This window comes from Microcaecilia unicolor, chromosome 11 (assembly GCF_901765095.1).
Source record: "Microcaecilia unicolor chromosome 11, aMicUni1.1, whole genome shotgun sequence".
In the NCBI taxonomy this organism is placed as follows: Eukaryota; Metazoa; Chordata; class Amphibia; order Gymnophiona; family Siphonopidae; genus Microcaecilia; species Microcaecilia unicolor.
Genome location: NC_044041.1, coordinates 41,111,226 through 41,134,174, shown reverse-complemented (window position 1 = coordinate 41,134,174; position 22,949 = coordinate 41,111,226). Strand labels below are relative to the sequence as shown.

At 42.3% G+C, this 22,949-nt stretch overlaps 1 protein-coding gene across 1 annotated transcript in view; it reads right to left on the bottom strand.

The window, feature by feature from the left end:
• The window catches only part of DNAH10 (dynein axonemal heavy chain 10), a 327,414-nt gene that overhangs the window by 75,943 nt on the left and 228,522 nt on the right, over positions 1-22,949 (bottom strand). Inside the window, exons 59-65 of the mRNA XM_030218355.1 lie at positions 20,507-20,643; positions 18,546-18,763; positions 16,074-16,295; positions 11,534-11,681; positions 10,150-10,429; positions 7,107-7,336; positions 851-1,124 (exon numbers count right to left, since the gene is read on the bottom strand). Of these exons, the coding sequence (XP_030074215.1) occupies positions 851-1,124; positions 7,107-7,336; positions 10,150-10,429; positions 11,534-11,681; positions 16,074-16,295; positions 18,546-18,763; positions 20,507-20,643 (1,509 nt within the window). The remainder of the gene's footprint in view (positions 1-850; positions 1,125-7,106; positions 7,337-10,149; positions 10,430-11,533; positions 11,682-16,073; positions 16,296-18,545; positions 18,764-20,506; positions 20,644-22,949) is intronic.

Genomic DNA, 22,949 nt, shown 5'->3' with positions numbered 1-22,949 from the left:
CTTCCCCTCCCCTCTATGGGCACTATCTCATCCCTTCTCATAAGTACATAAGTATTGCCATACTGGGAAAGACCAAAGGTCCATCAAGCCCAGCATCCTGTTTCCAACAGTGGCCTACCCAGGTCACAAATACCTGGCAAGATCCCAAAAAAGTACAAAACATTTTATACTGCTTATCCCAGAAATAGTGGATTTTCCCCAAGTCCAAGCTCTCTTTCCCCTCCACTCCATGGGCACCATCTCACACCCACATATAACTGAGTTGAGAGACAGGATGCTTTGGACTGAGATGCCGGAGAACACCGGGTGGCAGGAGAGAAAAGGCTGCTGGAGCACAGGGGGGAGGGGGTAGAAGAGAATGCAGGGCGGCATGAAAGAAAAGCTACAGGAGCACCCAGGGAGAAAGAGAGAGAAAGATAGGTAGCGGAACAGGATCAGGCAGCTTGATACAATTAATGCGTTAAAATGATTAACGAGAGTTCAAATTTTAACTTATTAATCGCATTAAGAAAGTGTTTCAATGTACAGCCCTACTCTCAATTAATTTAGCCCACTCATTGTTGTGAAGAGTCCTCATCTATTTATCTAAAATCCAGCCACTAGGGGGTCACCATTTCCAAGGGTTGTTAACTCTGCTTCTGTAGCATCCCCAGCCCAGGTCAACCAAGGGAGCAAAAGACTTGCTCTGGGAACTGAACCGAAGTCTCTCTGAACTGCACAATTCAGCCAGTTCATAGTTTCTTCTGTTTAGTATAACAAAACAGTAGATCGTCACTGGAACTTATCAGCCCATGGAATCCAGGGTATAATCAAAACATTTTGAAAAACACTACCATTTCCTGGTACTAACCTGTGCAACCATAGTTGTATACATTGAAAGTAAGCGTATCCATGATATTTTTCAGTCTCTTGGCCAGGACAGTATCAGGCATAGACTTGCGAAGTGATAAATCAAAGACAGATAGGTAGGATGACAGTGAATACTGGTACATGGTGTTTACAAGTGCCATCTCTGATAAGACAAAGAAGAGAATGGCACCTCTCTGGGCAGCAGGCCTGTAGCCATCTCGCAGCTTGTCAATATCTATTGCAGTCTTCTCAGCCAGCTTCAGTTTTTCTGACACCTGTGATAATAAATGGGGATTGTCTCAGTTTTGAGCCCATGGAGGGAGTGTAGAGACCACTGATCCACTGCCTGCCATTATCTCCTGCACCTTACGAGTTTAAGCGCATCACACAACAGGCACGGAGAGAGATGTGCTGAGCTCTCAGTTTCCTGGGTTTGTATTTTGCATTGTATTTATTTTTTATGCATTTTAATTATCTTTGTTAGGCAGTAAGTCATTTTGGGTCCTTTTTGGGGGGAAGGATGGCATATAAATTGAAATGCAATGTAATATATTTCTCTTATTTATTTGTTGGACCAACATTCAAGACATGCCTTCATGATTTTTATATTGGCTCCCTGTCTAGTTCAGGATTAAAATTAAAATTCTCCTCTGGCCCACTGTGCTTGTTATACAAGTATCTCTGTTTATTACACTCCCCCTTCATTTCTTATTGTCCAAAGTGCACCCAGTTTCAACCAGCATCATTTCCATTCATTCATTCTCCAACTGGTATACTTTAGTCTTCAACATGGTATTATGCCCTCAGCATGGAAATACATCATTATCTGTCTTTGTATCAAAGATATTACGTTAGACAGCTCTACTATTTCTCACTATTGGTCAGTAGCAAATCTTCTTGTGTTATCCAAAATTGATAAACATTAGTTGCAGAGCAGTTAAATGATTTCTTGGACAAAACAAATACTTTGCATCCTAATCAATAAGGTTTTTGTAAATCACATAGCAGCTCTTCTTAGTCTGCTTACATATGTACAATCTCATATTGATCACGACAAATCTGTTGACCTTCTCTCATTAGACCTATCTGTGGCATTTGACTTAGTCATGGATTGTTGCTTCAACAACTTCAGTCAATTGGTTTCTCATACCTGACAGAGTGGATGTTTGCAGTAATGTATAATGAATCTCATATCCCTATTCTTTACCCTGTGGAGTGTCTCATTCAATCATTTGATGTGACTGTTTTTGTCTATGCTGATGACTTTCGAACCTTGACTACTCTTGAGATAAATAATAGCTATTTTTAACTCCAAACTTAATAGGATTGCAAACTGGTTTCTAAGCATAAGATGAAACTAAACCCTGAAAAAATTAAAGGTGTGACATTCAATAGGAAACTCTCATGCATGTTGATCTCTCCCATGCTTATGGCAGGTTCTCCAATTACCTGAATCTTCTCCCTAAAAAGTTTGGGAGTAGCACTGGATGATGAATTATCATTTAAATTACATGTATCATATTTCTGAGAAATGTTCTTTCAAACTGCATGAATCATTTGGTAAGTCCTTATTTTCAGAAAAAATAAAATAATAATACATTTCTACAACTATGAACAATATCAATTACTGTAAATCTTTGACAAAAAGTCTTCAACCAACTGATCTCCAACATTTTCAAGTTCTTCAAAATATGGCTTTCAAACTTATTAAAGGAGCAAGAACGTGGGATCATATGACACTATTACTAAAAGAAGAACATTGACTCCCGGTCTCTCATAGAATAACATTTAAAATCTTAATACTAGTGTACAAAATCTATCATACAGGAGTCCCACTCTCACTCTTACATTTACTGATACCTCATTCTTCATCCAGATTGCTGCAATCATCAGAGTGCTGTTTTTAATCATTTAGCCTCTGTATACTGCAATTTACTGTCAGTAGATTTCTATTTGGAGACAACTTATAGGAAGTTTAAATCTGGACTAAAGACAGGACTTTTTAATCAAGCCTTTTCACATTTCAAATAGTGGGTATATTGTTCTTGAGGATCCCATTTTACCTTCTTTCTTTAATTTTCCCCAGTCCACCTCCTGTCTTTAACCTCAGTTCATTCTTGGTTTATGGATTTTCAATGTTATACTATGCATCAGCTTTCTTTTCATTATAGTGATTATACTGCTAATAATAATAATGGTAACAATATTAAAACTGTTCATGATGGGAAAAAGTCCATAGACCGTTTTTACCTTTTGGCTTTGAATCAAGTTTCAAAGGGAGTTACATATATGCTGTGGGTGCATAGTAAATGGGAGATAGTAAACAATAAAAATCTTGGGATATTATAACCATCTGTCTTTCCATTCCTTCCACAGAGCTCAGCAGCGTCACTCCAGACTCAAGAATCTCATAGCCCCAAGCTTTACACACCATCATTGTCGTTGGTCTTTAATAAACATACTCTAACTTTAAGCATTTTTATATATATGAAAATCTTTAAATATTGTTAAATAAAGCTTTCACTTAGCTTAATAGCATAAGCCTAGGGAAACTCGTGTCCAACATGCGCTAAGTTTTGCCCGATTGCTTTATCCCTTCCCCTTATCACATCACAGTCATCATTACCCTCCAATCTTCTCATGACCAACGAGCGGAGCACCAGTCCCCTTTAAAAGGAGTGAAATCAGATCTGATATTTTTTCATTTGTCGCCATCTGCTGGCAGGGGGATATAACCCAGTAGTCTCAACAGATTTGACATAGATTATAAGGAATACTTAATTAACAGCCAGGCAAGGTAAAATTAGATCTTACCTGATAATTTGCTTTCCGTTAGTCCCAACAGATCAATCCAGAGACTTGTGGGTTATGTCCCTCTACCAGCAGGTGGAGATAGAGAGAACTTCAGAGGTTTACTATATGTGGTCATGTGCAGTCACCTTAACTTCAGTATTGTTGCTACCAAAGCAGTGGAATAAAAGAGGAAGTCCTCTCCTGCCTGCATAAAGCCCATGTAAGCTCCTCAACTGCTCCTGAGGGAGGGTAACAGAAGGTTTCCTTTATGTTTTGATTTGTTTCGTTTTGCCTTTTTTTTTTGTAGCCAAAAATTAAATGAAGGAATCTCATGAAACTGAGGTAACTAGAAGAAAACACTCAACCCAGAACAACAAAGGGTGGGCCTCTGGATTGATCTGCTGGGACTAATGAAAAGAAAATTATCAGGTAAGAACTAATTTTACCTTCCATAGCGTCCCACAGATCAATCCAGGGACTTGTGGGATGTACCAAAGCAGTCCTCAAGTGGGGTGGGGTACTACAACCTCAGCAGCCTGGAGCAATGATCCACAGGCCGCAGTTACATGCGCTGCCACATCAAATCTGGAATGCCTAGCGCTGCCAAGCCTGGCAAGGGAAGGACAGCAGATCAAGTGGGCGATCTGCAAAAGTCATTCTATGGAAGGACAAAGGACCAAGTTGCCGAACTGCAAAGGGCAGCCATGAAAGCCAGACGGAACACGGAAAAGGAAGTCAACTGCGCTCTGGAAGAAAATGCTGCTACCCGCAACGGGAGAGACTGTCCCATACAGAGGCCAGCTGAAGAAATTGCTTCTCTCAGCCAACGACCACTGCGGCTCTTGAAACCAGATCCCCTTTCTTGAGACCAGCCAGACGACAACATGAGGGTATGCCGGGAGGCATTTCTGCTCAGCAGGTCAGGAATCTGATGATCCTACCACAGTGCGGGTGTTTCGTAAGGAGTCGCCACCTTCCTATATAACATAGTAGATGACAGCAAAAAAAAGACCTGCACGGTCCATCCAGTCTGCCAACAAGATAAACTCATATGTGCTACTTTTTGTGTATACCTTACCTTGATTTGTATCTGCCATTTTCAGGGACCGGACCATAGAAGTCTGCCCAGCACTAGCCGTGCCTCCCAACTACCAGCCCCGCCTCCCCCCACCGGCTCTGCCACCCAATCTTGACTAAGCTTCTGAGGATCCATTCCTTCTGAGCCAAGGAATTGATCCTCAGGCTAAGGCTCTCCAGGTTCTGAATTATTCTGCTTCTGATCCTGCCACCACTACATCTGCTAATCTTAAAATGTTGAGCACTAGAAGACCGCTACAGTCTTTAGCAGTGCATAAGGCTATGTAGGAAGTCACTTCTGCTCAGTGGGTCATCCCAGGCACTGCCCCACTATGCAGAGACATAGCTAGGTGGGGTTCAAGGGGAGCAGCTGCTCCCCTAAAAGGATTTTGAATAAAATGGCACTTATGCGGAACAGCTCTTCAGCTTCACACTGACGCCTATTCTACAAAAGGTGTGCTCCTCCTGACATCAAAACCGCTATGCCCACATCTGCCAATCTAAATGGCGAGCCTTCTTATGGTACCTTTCTGTGGTTCCGAGCAAAGCAAGAAGCAGAGTTGACCAATGGAACTCACTGGTCACTTCCAAATAGTATAGGAGTATTTGGTGAACATCCAAGAAGCGGGAAGAGAAAAAGGTGGAAAGGGATGGAAGGCAGAAACCACCGTATGCAGAAAAGACAGTATTGTGCACCGTCACCAGTAGAAATCCAGAGGATCTCAAACGGATAAAGTCGAGAGTTCCGAGAACCTGCCTGGACTGGATTGCTAAAGAAAACTAGGCTGCCCAGGACGATAGCCCTGGTGTATAGAAATGATAAGTAGTAGTAGTGTCGTAAAGATAAGGGCGAGCCTGACCCAACCGAAAATAACTTGTAGACATGTCCTCAGGAAGACGCTGAGTCTATAAGTCACCCAGGTCTTCCACCAACTTCATGGAGTCCTCAAACAATAGTTGCCCTGAAAAGTGAGCTGAACCAGCCATCGTTAGAAGCTGCATTCACCACCCAGCAGCGCAACTACATCAAATCACAGGCTGTGCCCGAAACAAATCATAGAAGAAAACTGGCAAATAAGCTGGCCTCGACTCCATCTGGTCAGTGAGGAGGCGGTTGACTGTCTACCTTCTGGAAGGGATCCGAAATCTGTTGCCGCCAGCTACGGCACAGCCTAGCAGCCTACAAGCTGCAGATAGCCACCTTCAGGGAGACAGAACTGAAATATCAGCAGAAAGCTGTGTTGAAATCACCCATTGAGACTAAGTTGGCTTTAAGGGAACCATACAGATGGAGACCAAAGCAGAGAAGGAACCCCTGAAGTGGTCTGATAAGGACTCAGGCCCATGGGGGAATATCCAAAAAAGAGAACCTTGTACTCATAAGGTGATCCTATTCCCATATCCTGGACCTGGTAGAGAAAGTAAAACCTGACTTGGGTTGGCACCTGTTGCTGAGGAGCAAAAGAAAGAAAGGACTTCCCAAGCCTCTATGGAACAGCACTCCCCGATAAGCTAAGATTTGTGAGGGAAACAACGACTCTTGGTGACACTGATTACCAATCCTAAGGACTGAAGACGAGTAGGTATCTTGGATGAAGTTTGCAGAGTCTCTTGATAGAGAGAGCCGCAAATCAGCCAGTCACGAGGTATGGATGAACCTGCAATTCATCCTCAAAAAGGAAAGCTGCGACCATGACCTTGCAAAAATATCCTCAGCAACATGGAAAGGCTGAATGACATGGTCATAAATCGCTAAGATCCTCACACCATTCAGCCAGTACTGCAAACCGGCATGAGCTTGCCGTGCTGGACAAGGACTGAGGAGATTTTTTTTTTTTAACAGTGCTCAAACGGCATTTTTTTTTAAGGCAGGAGAGGACACCAGAGCAAAAGAAACCTCAGACTCCTTTTAAAGTCAGGAGAGTAAGAACCACAAACCCCAGTCAGGCAGAGAGGAGGGGTTGAAGGGGGAGGAAGGGAGGGACCTGGCACCACCAGGTATGCACCCAAGTCCCAGGAACGGGATACCTCAGACCCCAGAAGCTCAACTAGACCCAGGGGACCAGGCCAGGCGCCAATCAATCCAGAGCTGCACAGATATAACCATCCACCTGCTAGATAGAGAGAATACTGAAGTTGAGGTGACTGCACATGACCACATATAGTAAACCTCTGAAGTTCTCTCTATCTCCACCTGCTGGTAGAGGGACATAACCCACAAATCTCTGGATTGATCTGTGGGATGCTATGGAAATCTTTCAGATTATCCACATGGCTACAAAATCCTCTTTGACTAAAATGCAGTTGTAAAGAATTTTATGTTTAAATGCTCAAGGTAGCTGTGATGGTAATATGACATAGACATGCAAAAGCAAGTATTCTGTTACCTCTGTAGCTTTTGTCTTTGTCTCTTCCAGGGTACTGACTAACTCCACATTATCTAGCATATTTCCCGTAGATGTTGCTAGTTCACGAAGAAGGGAATCTTCTAAGTCCTTCAACAGTTTTTTATTATCACTAGTTTCCAGGATCAGGTTCTCTCTTTGCTCTTCAAGTTCTTTTCTTTCAAAGCCCACAATAAAACTAAGTAACTGATCTTCTAAACCCTTTAGCGTCACTATTTATGGAAAATTAAAATATATGCAATTAGAAATTATATTTTTCCTAATAAACAAATTAAGTGTTTCAAAAAGTTTGATTTACTTACTTAAATGTCACATTTCTCACTCTATATTATTATGGAATACAATCCTTTAAAAACTATATTAATATAAATGTACGCTAATCAAACATCACTCACAATACAACAACCTCACTCCACATCCCAATGCTAAACAACCCAATTTCAAGACAGAAAGAAGAAATCCAATTCACTCATTTATAGGATAAAACCCATAACCTAACCTCATCCACCAACCACCCTTCTCATAAGATCATTTAAGGGCTCATTTTCAAAACAGAAAAAAGTTCAAAAAGGAACACAAATGGGCATTTGGGCATTTTCCTTGGCAAAATGTTCAAATCGCTATTTTCAAAACCCATTTTTAAACGTTTTGGTATGCAGTTCGTCGGAGGTGTGTGCAAATTGCAAGGGGGCGTGTTGGGGCAAGACTTGGGCATTACTAAACTAAATGTTTCTGCTATAATGGAACAAAACAAAAACGTCCAGAGTTTCATTTTAAACATTTTGGTCTACACCTGTTTTTATAAGGAATAAGGTACAAAAAGGTGCCCTAAATAACCACTGGAGAGATTAAAGCATACCCTCCTTACTCCCCCAGTGGTCACTGACTCTCTCCCACCCCCAAAGTTGTGAAACAGTACATACCAGTCTCTATGACAGCTTCAGATGTTATGGCCAGTCTATTAGAGCAGCAAGCAGGTCCCTGGAGTAGCCTAGTGGTCGGTGCAGTGCACTGAAGAGAGAGGGGAACCCAGGCCCATATCCCACTCTAACTGGTACACTTGTGGTGGAAAGTGTGAGCCCTCCAAAACTCCCCAAAAACCCACTGTACCTACATATAGGTGACACTTGCAGATATAAGGGGTATTGTAGAGGTGTACAGTTGGGTACACTAGGTTTTAGGTGAGATGTGTACCTGGGAGCTGTTATGTGAAGTCCACTGCAGTGCCCCTAGGGTGCATCACTGCTCTGCTGGGATGTCTGTATGGCCAGTCTACTAAGAATACTGCCCCCCACCCCGCCCCCCCATACGTCCCAATGGCTTGTTTTTGTGCATTTTTCCCTTAGGTTTTTTTTTTTACGTAAATGGACTAAAAAGAGAAGTGCACTGAGCACAAAAACATCTAGCAAATGGCCATTTTCAAATCAAAAAGATAAATGTTTTTCTGTTTCAAATATTGCTATATTCACCACTTGAATTTTAGATGTTTTGAGCAAAACATCCAAAGTCAGATTTACACATTATATCAAAAATGCCCCTCTTAGTAAACTGATATAATACTACACCACATGATCAACCATGCTTCATACTGTACCCCTCCCCACCAATTCTCGTTTCTCTGTGACAGACAGTCTATGACACAGCAAATCCTCCACATTGATTATCTCTCCCCCTTTAAAACTCATCTGCCTATACTTTCTTCATATCTGTAAGGAGTCAACATATCAAGTTTTGTACAGAGCCATGGAAAAGGCATTTTGTAAACAAACAGTTTAAAGATACATTCTTAGTCTTCCCATTTAACCCCCTGTTTACAAAGTTGTGTTAGCAGCTGCTGGTGTGGTAATGCCAACACAGCCCATTCCCAATTAGATCTTACCTGCTAATTTTCTTTCCTTTAGTCTCTCCAGACCATTCCCAATAAGTGGGTAATATGCCCTCCGATCAGCAGATGAGAGACTGAGAATTACTAGAAACTGCTGTACAATAACGACTGTGCAGTCCTGCCCCCCTTCAGTATTTCTATTGACAAAGCTAAGATGGTGGAACAACAGAGCTCCCAGAGAAAATTCCTCAGGAAAATCAGGAATAACCACCACATCAAAAAGGAACGCCTGCCTGCCTAGAAGGTATGTGACCCAAAAATAAGTCCACATGCCATACAGCGGGAGCTGCATTTTTTTTTTTTTTTTTTGCTATCTTAAACACTGCAAAGCTTAAAAACAGTTGTTCCCAGTCAGCCCGGGAAGGGAAGAGGGGGCCAAGGCAACCACAACTCTAAAGCCCAGTGGGGGCGGGACCCGCAGCGCAAAGTGTGCACACCCAAGGGTCCCCTGGGGCCAGGACCCACTATAGACAGGCTCCTAGAACACGTTTTTTTGGTCCTTTGACAAACTACAAAGTCAGGTGTTCTACCTTCTGCTGTTCAACACGCCAATCCCAAATGACAGGATGGCACAGCAGCCAAACCGGGCCACAAGGGACAGGACTGCCCAGATCTACCTACCATATGCTGATGAGGAGATTGAGAAATACTGAAGGGGGGCAGGACTGCACAGAGGTTATTATATGCAAGTGTCTAGTAGTTCTCAGTCACCCCATCTACTGGTAGGAGGACATATTACCCACTCATCGGGAATGGTCTGGCGCAGACGCTAAGGAAGCAGTCATTGATAACTAATGTGCCAATCACTACAGTTTGCAATTTGTTGATGTGCAGGAATAGCCAGATGTTCAGGTCTCTGGCAGGTCTGGTATGGCATGCATTTTTTGTCTTCATGGTGATTAAAATCCTAAAATCTGAGAGAAAGCCAGTGAAAACAGCTAAGCCATAAACAATGACTCTCCTACAGGTCGGAACTGCAAACCTCTTGTTTGTTGCTCTGCTCTAAGCAATGCAAAGGTTAGAAAGGGGCACATTGAAGTTCATTCCATATAGGCATCTATTTATGTGGTACCCTTTGCTCACTCATTACATGTCTATTATTATAATCATTTTTTTGTCCAGTAATGTTTATAACTGTACCTGTATAGTTGATAACCATAGCTTTTCCAAACACAGAGGGTGAGTATTTGGGATTAGCCAATTTGGTGTTTAGATACAACTTGAAATTCGGATCATAGTCAACTTCTTTGTCTCCCAGTAAGATAAACTCTCTTCCCTGGGCACCTTTTATGTTCTTTTCTAAGACATTGTCAATCACAGGGTCAATATATTCATCTACATCTTGGAACAGAAAAGGAAAACCATACTTTATGGCCATTTCGAGCTGTTTAAGAAAATCAGGGTCATTGAAGGAAGAAATCTGAAAGAGAACAGACATGCTAAAGGTTACAGACTGACCATCCATAATCGGGACCAAAAAAAGTCTGCCCTGTTTTGCCATATTTGGGACACAAACAGTAGAAGTTCACCCAGTACTGCATAATGCACTATAAGCTAATATTCTGTAAAGATCATTCCATGCAGAGCGCCTTTTACAGAATACTAGCTCAGTGCACATCATTTTGGCATCTATCTTTGAGCACCATTTACAAAATCGAGCTCTTTATGTTTTTATCGTGCTCACCACCTTGCTTTTTTTCTGTTTTTAAGGAGTCCTTTTACAAAGGTGCGGTGAAATCTGGACTTAGCAAGTTCTAACATGGGACTTTCCTGCACTAACCCCCAGATTTACCACGGGATTAAAGTCGGGCCTTTTTTTTGCAGGTCATGCACTAATGTTCCCATTAGTGTGGGGCACCTCCAAAAACAAGGCGCTAAGTGCTCCTATGTTAAACCTACATTTATCAAGTTAGTGAGCACTAATGCCACACACTAGCTGGATAACGCAGAAATACCTACTCTCCGCCCATAACACACCCCCTGTTAAAAAGATATTAGTTAAACAATCAGGCAAAATACCATAAAATGCTTTAACACCGTTTGCAGTAGCCTGCTTTTCCCACGCTAAGCACACAATAGGGCTTAAGGCCCTTTAGTAAAAGGTCTATTACTTGGTAGTTTTTCCTTCCTCCTTTGTACTCTCAGCTGAGTCAGAATCAGGACTAGGATCTGACACAACTACTTGGAGATTTTTTTTATATCCCTTCCAAAATCCCTAAACTGCTCATGTAGAGATGATATGGGGCTCTGCAAAATGGGCCCCCAATCTGTCCATTAGATGTCACTCTTAAGCTATGGCCCACAATTCCCTATACTAAGGAGCTGAACATTGGCTTCACAGTATCTCCAGCCCCAGCTGACAAACAGAAGAGAAGATTTGACAATTGAACTGGGGCCCTTCTGCCTGGCACTGCACAGCACTGCTACCGAGTTAACAATTACATTAACTAAAAAAACACATCAACAGATTCCTATTGGATCAGAAATTATGGGATTTATATTTCCATGAAAGCTCATGCTTCACCTTTAAATTGTGTTTTTCCTCCTTTTTCTTGATCCAATTTAATGCCTGCTGTTGGGGATCTATGCACAAGGGAAAGCGACTGGCTCGAGTAGTTAGAATGCCATTCTGAACCGACAGCTCATCTGGAGGCAGCCCTTCTGAACCCCACCTAGGAATTCAATATATGAAAGTCCTGTATTTCTATACATTTGGTTACTTGTAGTGTCTCTGTTTACAAAGAAAACAATTCTGTTATCTCAAGCATTGTACATTATTCCAAGTTGGAAAGCACATGCTACAAGCATTGCACAGAGGTGCTCTTTCTTTCAGTCATCTCTCTTGCCCTCTCCCCAAATGTTCTTTGGGGTCAGCAAAGACTGAAAGCAGCAGCAGGGCAGCAAGACTCCTCCCACTCTCTTCTCTGGTTCTGCTGCTCAACATACAACATGAACCACTGTGAATGTTCACCTTTCACAAAACAATTGGATGGACAAAATTACAAACAGGAGAACATAACCCTATGCTGAAAATCGCAACAAATTCTTCAGAGTAGGATAAATAGATTCCCACAAAATTGAGGAACTAGGTGACGCTTCAAGAACTCTTTATTGAAAAAGCAATCATCCAGGACCTTGATAACAACGATCACAATGCCCACCAGAGGATGTTAAAACTGAGCCCAATGACCCAGCCAAAAGACCCAGAACAGATCTGTGTTTTGGCACAAATGCCTGCCTCGGGGTTCACAACATCTGATGTATACAATATTGCAGAAGATGATCATATGCAACCTTGAGTCTGGAGTTACAACCTCAAGCACCTTCGCCCAAGTCTGCTGCAGCTTCAGTAAGCGACTCCATAGCTGCAGCATTGGGTGAAGATGGCCAGGGTTGTAAGGGTGGTGTTCTTAGCTCCGGAGATAAGGTTGTATGCAAGCCATGAGAGCTTAATGGTCCTCCTATTTGCGAAAGAGCTCTCAGCAGCTGTTGATTTCTGGAACTAATTCCATGGACTTCTTGGAGTTGTACTAAAGGATCGATTGAACCAGAGAACACCTCCTACCACCCCTCCACTCTGTCCTACTTACAGAGAAGCCTTAACATTTTGGTATGTGCTGGTACCATAGATTGGTTGTGTATGATCATCTTCTGGAATATTGTAAACATCAGATTTGTGACTCCTGAGGCAGGCATTCGTGCCGAAACACGGATCCATGTCGGGTCATTTGGCTGAGTCATTGGGCACAGTTTTAACATGCTTTGGTGGACATTGTGATCATTTTTATCAAGACTCTAGATGATTGCTTTTTCAGTAAAGAATGCCTGAAGCATCACTTCTAGATCCTCATTTTGTGGAAATCCATTGGTCCAATCTTACTCTGAAGGACTTTTTATGGTTGGTTGGTTGGTTGGATGGACAGACAGGAAGATTCCACAATACCAGAGTGAATGGACTGCAAACGCTGGCACCATCCAATTCCTCCAAGAATGGGACGATATAAGCACAACAACATTAGACAAAATCGCCCCAGTCCAAACCAGAACATCACACAGGAAAAATGCAAATCCATGGTTCAACGAAGAGCTGAAAAAACTGAAAACACAAGTCAGGAGACTTGAACGAGCCTGGAATAAAAAGAGAGATGAACAAACACTAAACGACTGGAAACAACTTCGGAGAAAATACAAATACACCATCAAACAGACAAAAAGACTACACTATAAAACATTAATAGGACCAAACTACAAAGACACACATAAACTCTTCAACCTCGTGAACAAACTGTTAGACACCACACCTGTTACAACCAACAGCAAAGATACACCAAGTGTTGACAACCTTGCAAAATACTTCAAGGAGAAGATTGTACAATTACGACAAAAAATACCCGCCAGCACTATAGAATACACCACTCTCCTAGACTGTCTAGATCCAGAAGAAGGAACACACCCAGCAGACAGAACCTGGACCGAATTTGAACTATTACCAGAAGAACTCATCTCTAAAACTCTCAAAAAATATGCCAAATCCAACTGCAAACTAGACATATGTCCAAATAGCCTCATGCAAACTGCTCCTCAACAATTCATAACAAACCTAACAAATCACATAAACTACATGCTACAAAATGGACTCTTCCCAAAAGAAAAAGGAAAAATCCTACTCACACCAATTCCTAAAGACACAAAGAAAAACACGAGCGAAATAACCAACTACAGGCCAATTGCATCCATACCACTAATAACCAAGCTAACCGAAGGTATGGTAACCAAACAGCTCACAAACTATCTAGACAAACATTCAATACTGCATGATGCCCAATCAGGATTCCGTTCGAATCACAGCACAGAAACAGTATTAGTCACCCTAATGACCAGATTCAAACAAAGAATTGCAACCGGCAACAATATACTCCTCTTACAATTTGACATGTCCAGCGCCTTCGACATGGTTGATCATGAAATCCTAATACACATACTTGAATACTTTGGCATCGGAGGAAATGTCTTGAATTGGTTCAAGGGGTTCCTAACCCTGCGCTCGTATCAAGTCACATCAAATTCAACCACGTCCAAGGCATGGATACCTGAATGTGGAGTCCCACAGGGATCACCTCTCTCTCCAACTATATTCAACCTAATGATGATCCCTTTAGCAAAACTCCTATCAAACCATAACCTCAACCCGTACATATACGCCGATGATGTGACAATATACATCCCATTCAAACAAGACATCAAAGAAATCTCCAGCGAAATCAATAAAAGTCTACACATCATGAACACATGGGCAGATGCATTCCGCCTGAAACTGAACGCAGAAAAAACCCAATGCCTGATACTCACCTCCCAATACAACACAACAGAATTCAACGTGATAAACACACCAAACCTAAAACTTCCAATCTCAGAAACACTAAAAATCCTTGGAGTGACTATCGACCGCCATCTAACAATCGAAACTCACGCAAACAACATAACCAAGAAGATGTTCTTCAGCATGTGGAAATTGAAAAGAATTAGACCATTCTTCCCAAGATTCGTCTTCCGCAGCCTAGTGCAATCCCTCGTCCTTAGCCACTTGGATTACTGCAACTCATTATACGCTGGCTGCAAAGAGCAAATACTAAGGAAACTTCAAACAGCCCAGAACACAGCAGCCAGGCTCATCTTCGGAAAACCTAAATATGAAAGGGCAAAACCACTACGAGAGAAACTACATTGGCTTCCACTCAAGGACCGCGTTACTTTTAAAACTTGCACACTAGTCCATAAGATCATTTACGGTGAAGCCCCAGCGTACATGTCTGATTTAATAAACCTACCACCTAGAAACGCCAAAAGATCATCCCGAACTCACCTCAACCTTCATTACCCAACCTGCAGGGGCTTGAAGTACAAGACGATACACGCGTCAACCTTTTCCTACAAGAGCACGAAGTCTTGGAATACATTACCACGCAACCTAAGAATGATCAACGAACAAGCCTCCTTCCGTAAACTACTGAAGACACACCTGTTCGAACAAACTTATGGAAAGAGCCAATACACATAGAGACCACTCACTGTCCACAATGCAATACACATCCACATCTGATCCATCATCCCTTTATCCAGTCAACCATACATTCGTCCACGGAACTATGTACACTATATGTCTAGGCGCCTAATAATGCCCTTTTTTCCCATTGTCTCCTTCTAATGTCTCTATGTTTTGTCTCATTGTTATACTACCAACGATATTCGAATGCCTCGCACAACTCTGTTCAATGTAATCCATAACTTAGTTGTAACAAATGTATTTCTATTATTCAAGTCTTATTGTAAGCCACACTGAGCCCGCAAATAGGTGGGAAAATGTGGGATACAAATGCAACAAATAAATAAATAAATAAATAAATAAATAAATAAATAAATAAATAGGTGCTCTAAGATGTCTAACAAAATTAACTTGGATATACTAAAGGGCCCTATTACAAAAGTGCGACAAAATTCGGGCTTAATACGGGTTAACCGATTGGCTGTGGCATTTTTTTGGGTTTTTCATTTGTTTTAATAGCACGTCATATGCTAATGTTCTCATTAGCATGAGATAAGTGCACAGAACTAATGCAGGACCACTTACTGCCTCCTATTTAGGAGGTGCTAGGTGCTCCCACATTAACTCTGTGTTGTCCAGTTAGCACGTGCTAATCAGAACACGATAGCCAGATAATGCAAGAATGCTCACTCACTGCCCATGACATGCCCCCTCCCAAAATATTTCTAAAAAATTATTAACACGTGGGTTAGCAAGCACAAACAAGCAAAATATTGCAAAATGCTTTATTGCATTTCTGTGGCAGTCTGTTAGGGTCCAGCAAAGGCTCGTTAAGGGCTTAAGGCCCTTTAGTAAATCGGCCTCATAGTTTCAAATAGAATTTTCTTGAGTAGATGGCTACAAAACATGGTTTTAAAAAATACATAAAAAAGGCTTTATAAAGACTTCCCACCCTGTTTGAAGGTAAAACCAAAAAGGAATTAGCTGTCATCACAAATATGAATAAACAATTATGACATACCTGCTAACTTCAACCTCATCCGTAAGAAGATTTTCCAGTTTAAAAGGTTGGCTAACAGGAATTTCTCGATCCAAAACATCTTGCTGCCACGTGGAATAAACCATTTCATTACGGAAATCCCAATTAAAAGCCCCTTCGTAACTAAGAAACGCAGCACAAAGCAGACAATCTCCTAACAATTTCACTCTCTGCTGCTTTAACTCCTCCAGGTCATTTGCCCACCTATTGAAGAGAGAAGATTGTTTTCCTTACAATATTGTTTGGCAAATGTGAACTATTTTAATGTATGCACTGCTGAGGTAATTTTATAACTACCCACACTGGTGGAAAAGCACACAGGGGCTTTTCGCTCTGCAGACACAAGATCACTCACTGGCTGAGGAGCAGCAGAAAAAGTCTCCTCAGAGACTGAAGCTTTCAGTGCTGCAACAGGCATTGCCAGAACTGTGCCAGTTGCTGTCCTTCCTTCTTGGAGCTTCAAGATGCTCCAAACTCCACCTGAGCCATGGGACTGACCCTATAAGATATTCCTCCTGAAATTCAAAACAATTCAAAATGGCACTTAGCCAGCTATCCGGCAATAGTCAGCCGGGTATAGCCAGCTATCCCCAACTGAATATTGCCGGCAGGGGTGAACCAAGGCAATCTGCTGCCTCAGGCAAGGATGAGATAGCATCCCCTGACCACTGTGCCCCTCTCCCCACCCAACATCTCTCCCTTCACATTCTCTGTCACCCAACTTCCTCCCCCTCCCCGGCCACAGTCTGGCATCTCTCCCCTTCCTTCCTCAACCCCCATCCCTGAGTGTACCTTCTTTTTTGTTTTTTCAAAAGTTGGCGACAGCAGCGATTCCAACACACTGCCCTGTCGCAAGCACCGGCTTCTTCTCTGTACTGTGGCCCACCTCACTGATGTAACTTCCTGTTTCCTCAGAGGAGGGCTGCAATACAGAGAAGAAGCCGGTGCTGGCAGCAGGGAAGTGTATGAGAATCGCTGCCACCACTACCGCAGACTTTTGGAAAATTAAAAAAGAAGGTACACTCGGGGAAGGGGAGAGAAAAAGGAAGGTGAGAGAAGCCAGACTGTGGCCGGTGTGGGGAGTGGAAAGAAGTGAGATGCTGCTCTATAAAGAGTGCCGCCTGAGGCTCCCGCCTCAGCTGGCCTAATGGTAGGGCCGCCACTAATTGCCGGTTAGCACCTATCAAATAGCCGGTTATATCAGGCAATATAACCAGCTATCCACAGATTATTAGCGCAAAGTCAGCTAAGTTTGGCAGCCATATTTGGCTGCGTGCATACATGGTAATATCTTTGGTCAGTCTGAACTTAACTGGCCAGCGCTGAATATCAGCTTGACCGGTTAAATTCAAACCAGCTAAAAATAAACCGGATATTCAATGCCGGTCACCGGAAACAGCCCAACACTGAATATCTGGCATCACCGCGGACCGCGGGAGTTACTCCAGCTAACTCCCACTGTGTGAATATCGGCCCCATTGTCTCATTTTCAGTTTACATATGGATACTAATGCAAAGTTATTTTAAATTTTAGTTTCAAGCAAGATACTGTGACATGTTTTCAGCTTACAATCAAACAGGTTTAAAAATAAAGAAAATTAAAGTTTTGATTTTATCCAACAACGACCTAGTAACACAGTAGACATCTGAAACTAAAGACCATTTGGCTCAGCAAGTCTACCTTGGTGCTCCCACCTACCTTGAGGAATATCAGTGACACCAGTAATTTGAAAATTCCAGAAACCATTTCGTCTTCAGGATATCAGTCTAATACATCAGTTTTAGAGGGCTTCCCACAAAAATTTTTGCTACATTTATAAATGGTTCACTGTTTCCCTCATCTACACTACAGTGGAACATCTGAGATTGTCACATACAGATGTGACCCTAAATCAGAGTTGAAAAGTTTTGAGTTTAAATATCTTAATGAATACTTAGGGGCCCTTTTACAAAGGTACGTAAGGACCTACCCCGGGTGGTAATTCCGAATTTGGCAAATGCTGAAAACACACAGTAGAAAATATTTTCTATTCTCTACCATGGGGCACATACCCAGCAGTAAACGGCAGTTGGCATGCGCCGCCCAGGTAGCGCGTGAGACCTTACCACTAAGTCAATGGGTGGTGGTAAGGTCTCACGCAGAAAATGGACGTGCACTGGTTTTCATTTTGCTGTACATCGATTTCCCACCCCATTAAAATAATCCCTTTTTTCCAGACAATGTACAATAAGGGTCCGATGTGCGCCAAAACACGTGTCCACACTGCCACAGGCCAGTTTTTGGCACACCTTTGTAAAAGGGTCCCCTAGTTAATTACAGGATAATACCGTACAGATCAATATCTCTGCTGCTCTTGGTTCACAATAGGTTCAACATTTTCCCCATAAATACAAAACAGAACTATCTCTTTCATCCTCTCTATTCTTAGTACCTTTTACATCAAGTCAGCTTACCTCACGTTTTCAGATCCTAAACCGGAGATCAGCTTGTCAGCAGCAATCAGGCGCCTCTCCATGATCTCAGCTTCTTCTTGAAGTTGCTGTTTCTCTCTCATTGCGGCCTCATATTTCTCCCCCAAAGCTGCGAGCTCCCTCTGAATGGCCAAGAGCTCTTCTTGGATCTTTTCCAGCTCACGTTTACTTAAATAATAATTTCGTTCAAGCTTTGCCACCTGAATTATAAGCATAACCCCGTGTCATTAATCCTAGCTCTCAGAGCATCGGTTTATCATACAATACTTTCACTCCACAAGTTCACCGAAATCAGAGTCCACTGCATATTTTATTTATTTATTTATTTATTTATTTATTGTGAACATTTATATCCCGCATAATCCCACCAAGGCAGGCTCTATGTGGCTTACAATGTTAGGTGAAAAGTACAACATAATAGCACTAGTGCAAAGCAGAGAATAAAGTAGATGAGGGGAAGAGAGGGAAACAGTATGTAGTGCTAACACTTAAAAGCATGATTTTAAAAAGGTAACAACTACCAGTAAGTGTCTACTGGTATGGCCAGAGTTTAATGGGAATGGGACTTGATATACCGCCTTTCTATGGTTTTTGCAACTACATTCAAAGCGGTTTACATATTATATACAGGTACTTATTTGTACCTGGGGCAATGGAGGGTTAAGTGACTTGCCCAGAGTCACAAGGAGCTGCAGTGGGAATCAAACCCCAGGATCAAGGTCCGCTGCATTAACCATTAGGCTACTTCTTCACTCCTGGTCTGCTCCTTCACTTGCCCCAGGTGCAGTAAAAGGGAGCAGATACAAAAATGTAATAAGATCATTTTTGTGTAATTATTTATAAATAGAGCAATTTTCAAAACTACAGGCTGGTGCAAACTCTATAAAAAGTCCACAAACACAAAGAAGAGGCTTTCGTGGTCTGCAGTGAACAGAAAACATAGGCTCCAAAGCAGACACAGAATCCAGAACAGTCTTTATACCCCTGATGCAGCCTCTTTGGCAAAATGTGGCCACATCAGGTCCTTTTGAATAAAGATTGTTATGGATTCAGTGTCTGCTTTGGAGCCGGTGCAAACTCCTTGAATACTATTACTTGCCAATTTTACACCATTTAGTAAATGATGTTGTCCAGCGAACACAGTATTAACAATGCCAAACATGGGCAGTGTCATCATACAGCACAATACAAATTAGTATCAGCAAAATGGCTCAAACGGCTAAAAGGGCTTTGCATCCCAATGCACCAGGGGAGCAGAATAAAGCAGCATGTAAGGTTTCTCACAAGTTACATTATTCTTATACTGTGAGAATCACTCACCAGCAATACCGAGAAGCCACAGGTTAGTGACTCCTGTAGTAAACTAAGGTGTGGTAAAAGGCAGTGGCGTAGGAAGGGGGGGGCGGTGGGGCGGTCCGCCCCGGGTGCACACGCTGGGGGGGTGTCGGCTCGCTGGTTCCCTACTCTTTCTGCCCCAGAACAGGTTACTTCCTGTTCCGGGGCAGAGAAAGCAGAGAAGGAGCAGAGCCGATGCAGCTCCCAGTGACGTGCACTGGGGGCGGGTCGGCCCGCCCGCCTGCCCCCCCCCCCCCCGCTGAAAGGTACGGTGCGTTTCGGGGGGGGGGGGTGCGCTCCGGAGGGGGGGGGCGCCGTGCCCTGCACCCGGGGGGGTGCGCAGCAGCGACCCGCCCCGGGTGTCAGGCACCCTCGCTACGGCACTGGTAAAAGGCCAACTTTTACCACACCTTCCCCCCTTTTACAAAGCCGCGCTAGCGGCTGCCAGTGCAGTAATGCCGACACAGGCCACTCAAAGTGAATAGGCAGCTTTGTAGAAGAGGAGGCCTTTAATTATCCCCCCCCCCCCCCAAAAAAATGTGTTTTTATGCCAGAAAAGCACAAATGACAATTTCCTACATATTAGGTTTTTTATCATGATTCCATACCTTTTCTCTTTTGGGCTTGATTTCTTTGGCCACATCACAATAGCCCATTACAGCTTCAACAAATTTTAACATTCCTAACCCTGCTCTACTGATTGCTTCCATTTCTTCAAAGGACGTGTTCAGCGATTTTAAGTTAGCTGGATGAGGAACGGAAACAGAAATACCGAGTTACTTCCAAGTTTGTTTGTTTTTAAGACTTATCCCTATGTTTGTGTATAACATATAGAAACCTGGCTTCTATAAGTTTTGGACGGATTTGCAAAGGGCTTTTTCCCATTCTGGCCTATTCTGCATCTCCAACAGAAAATTGTACATTATGACAATCAGAACAAGACAGAATTTTCAGATCCCTGGTATTTTTCTGACCCTTGGAGGATGTTTTGGATCTACTGGTGTGAGGACAGATATGGATGATCCAATTTTAGAAAATGAGATATGATAGATGTCTATAAAAACTGAGTGGAGTGGAATGGGTAGACATGAATTGCTTGCTGTTTAGTAGTAAATTCAAAACAAATTAGAGAAAATATTTCTTCACTCAGTATGTAATTAAGCTCTGGAATCTGTTGCCAGAGAATGTGGTAAAAGCAGTTAGCTTAGCGGGCTTTGAAAAAAAAAGATTTGGACAAGTTCCTATAAGAAAAGTCCATAAGCCATTATTAAGATGGACTTGGGAAAATCCACTGCTTATTCCAGAGACAAGCAAACCTGGATTGGCTACTGCTGGAAACAGGATACTGGGCTTGATGGACTTTTGGTCTGTCCCAGTATGGTGATGCTTATGTTCTTATGTAGTTCATCATTCTATTGTCAGAAAACTCTGAGGTTCATATTGCTAAACAGTATAGATATTCAGATAATTTACTCAGATATTCAGTAGAATTTACCTGCAAAGTGCTCTGCTAAATATATCCAGAGAAAGCTGTGTACATAGAACTTCAGGATGACTATTTAGCTGATCGAAATTATCTGGCTAAAGTCTGTGTGCCCCAGAAATTCCCCGAGCACTACCTCTTTTATGTACAGGTAAATTTTGTGTGTCAAAAATTTGCTCAGGCAAAATTTAACTGGTGATTGGGTGGGGGGGCCTGGAGCAAGGAATGAAAAATTTAAGCTGTCTTTTTCTGTCTAGCTACTGCCAAAGGTTCACCAGATAAACAGTTTGAATATCGGCCTCTTCAAATATCAGCCTTAGATTTGCTAATGGCCTCCTTTACTTTCAGTTTGTCTATACTGCTTCCAGGAGAGTTTTAGGACAGCAGAATGACAACCAGGAATGTTGGAATTCAAATCCCGCTTCTCCCACTTGTGGTCTTTGTGACTGTGGACTCAGGTACAGATTAGATGTAAGACCTCTGGATGGGGAAATACCTACTGTGTTTGAACTGGAATCTGCCTTAAGTTTGGATGTGGAAATGACAAATAATTAAATCCAAAAATCCAAATCCATCAGGCAGCTCTTTAGACTGAATTCAAAACCTGACAGGCTTTCCCCATTGGAATCAAACTGACAGGACACATTTTCAAACAAATACAGATTTATCCTGGTAAACTGGCCAGTATAAAAACTGCACTCAGAGCAGCTAAAAGGGATTCACAATACACAGACTCTTTAAATGTACTAAAAGTCTACATAATTAGCATTTTGTAAAGCATATTTGCTAATTCCCTCCATAGTTTGCACAATAACAAGTACAAACACTTTAGATGAATTTAAAATACACATTAAATGGTACTGAAATTTCAGTGCTCTTTTAAAATTTAGCTGCAAAGCATTAATAGTAAAAGTACATGTGTACTTTGCAATGACCCAGGCTACTCCAAATTACCCCATGTCATGAGCTAAAATATCCCAGGGCAGTATTTCAGTTTAGTCATCCCATCATCTACACTGGAAGCAAGTTAAGGGCAACATTCATTTCCTAAAATAAAAGAAGAGCTGAAATATTCATGCAATATTCAAGGAGGAAAGCGAATAGAATGTTGGGTATTATTAGGAAAGGTATGGAAAACAGGTGTGAGGATGTTATAATGCCGTTGTATCGCTCCATGGTGCGACCGCACCTTGAGTATTGTGTTCAATTCTGGTCGCCGCATCTCAAGAAAGATATAGTAGAATTGGAAAAGGTGCAGCGAAGGGCGACTAAAATGATAGCGGGGATGGGACGACTTCCCTATGCAGAAAGATTAAGGAGGCTAGGGCTATTCAGCTTGGAGAAGAGACGGCTGAGGGGAGACATGATAGAGGTATATAAAATAATGAGTGGAGTGGAACAGGTGGATATGAAGCGTCTGTTCACGCTTTCCAAAAATACTAGGACTAGGGGGCATGCGATGAAACTACAGTGTAGTAAATTTAAAACAAATCGGAGAAAGTTTTTCTTCACCCAACGTGTAATTAAACTCTGGAATTCGTTGCCGGAGAAAGTGGTGAAGGCGGTTA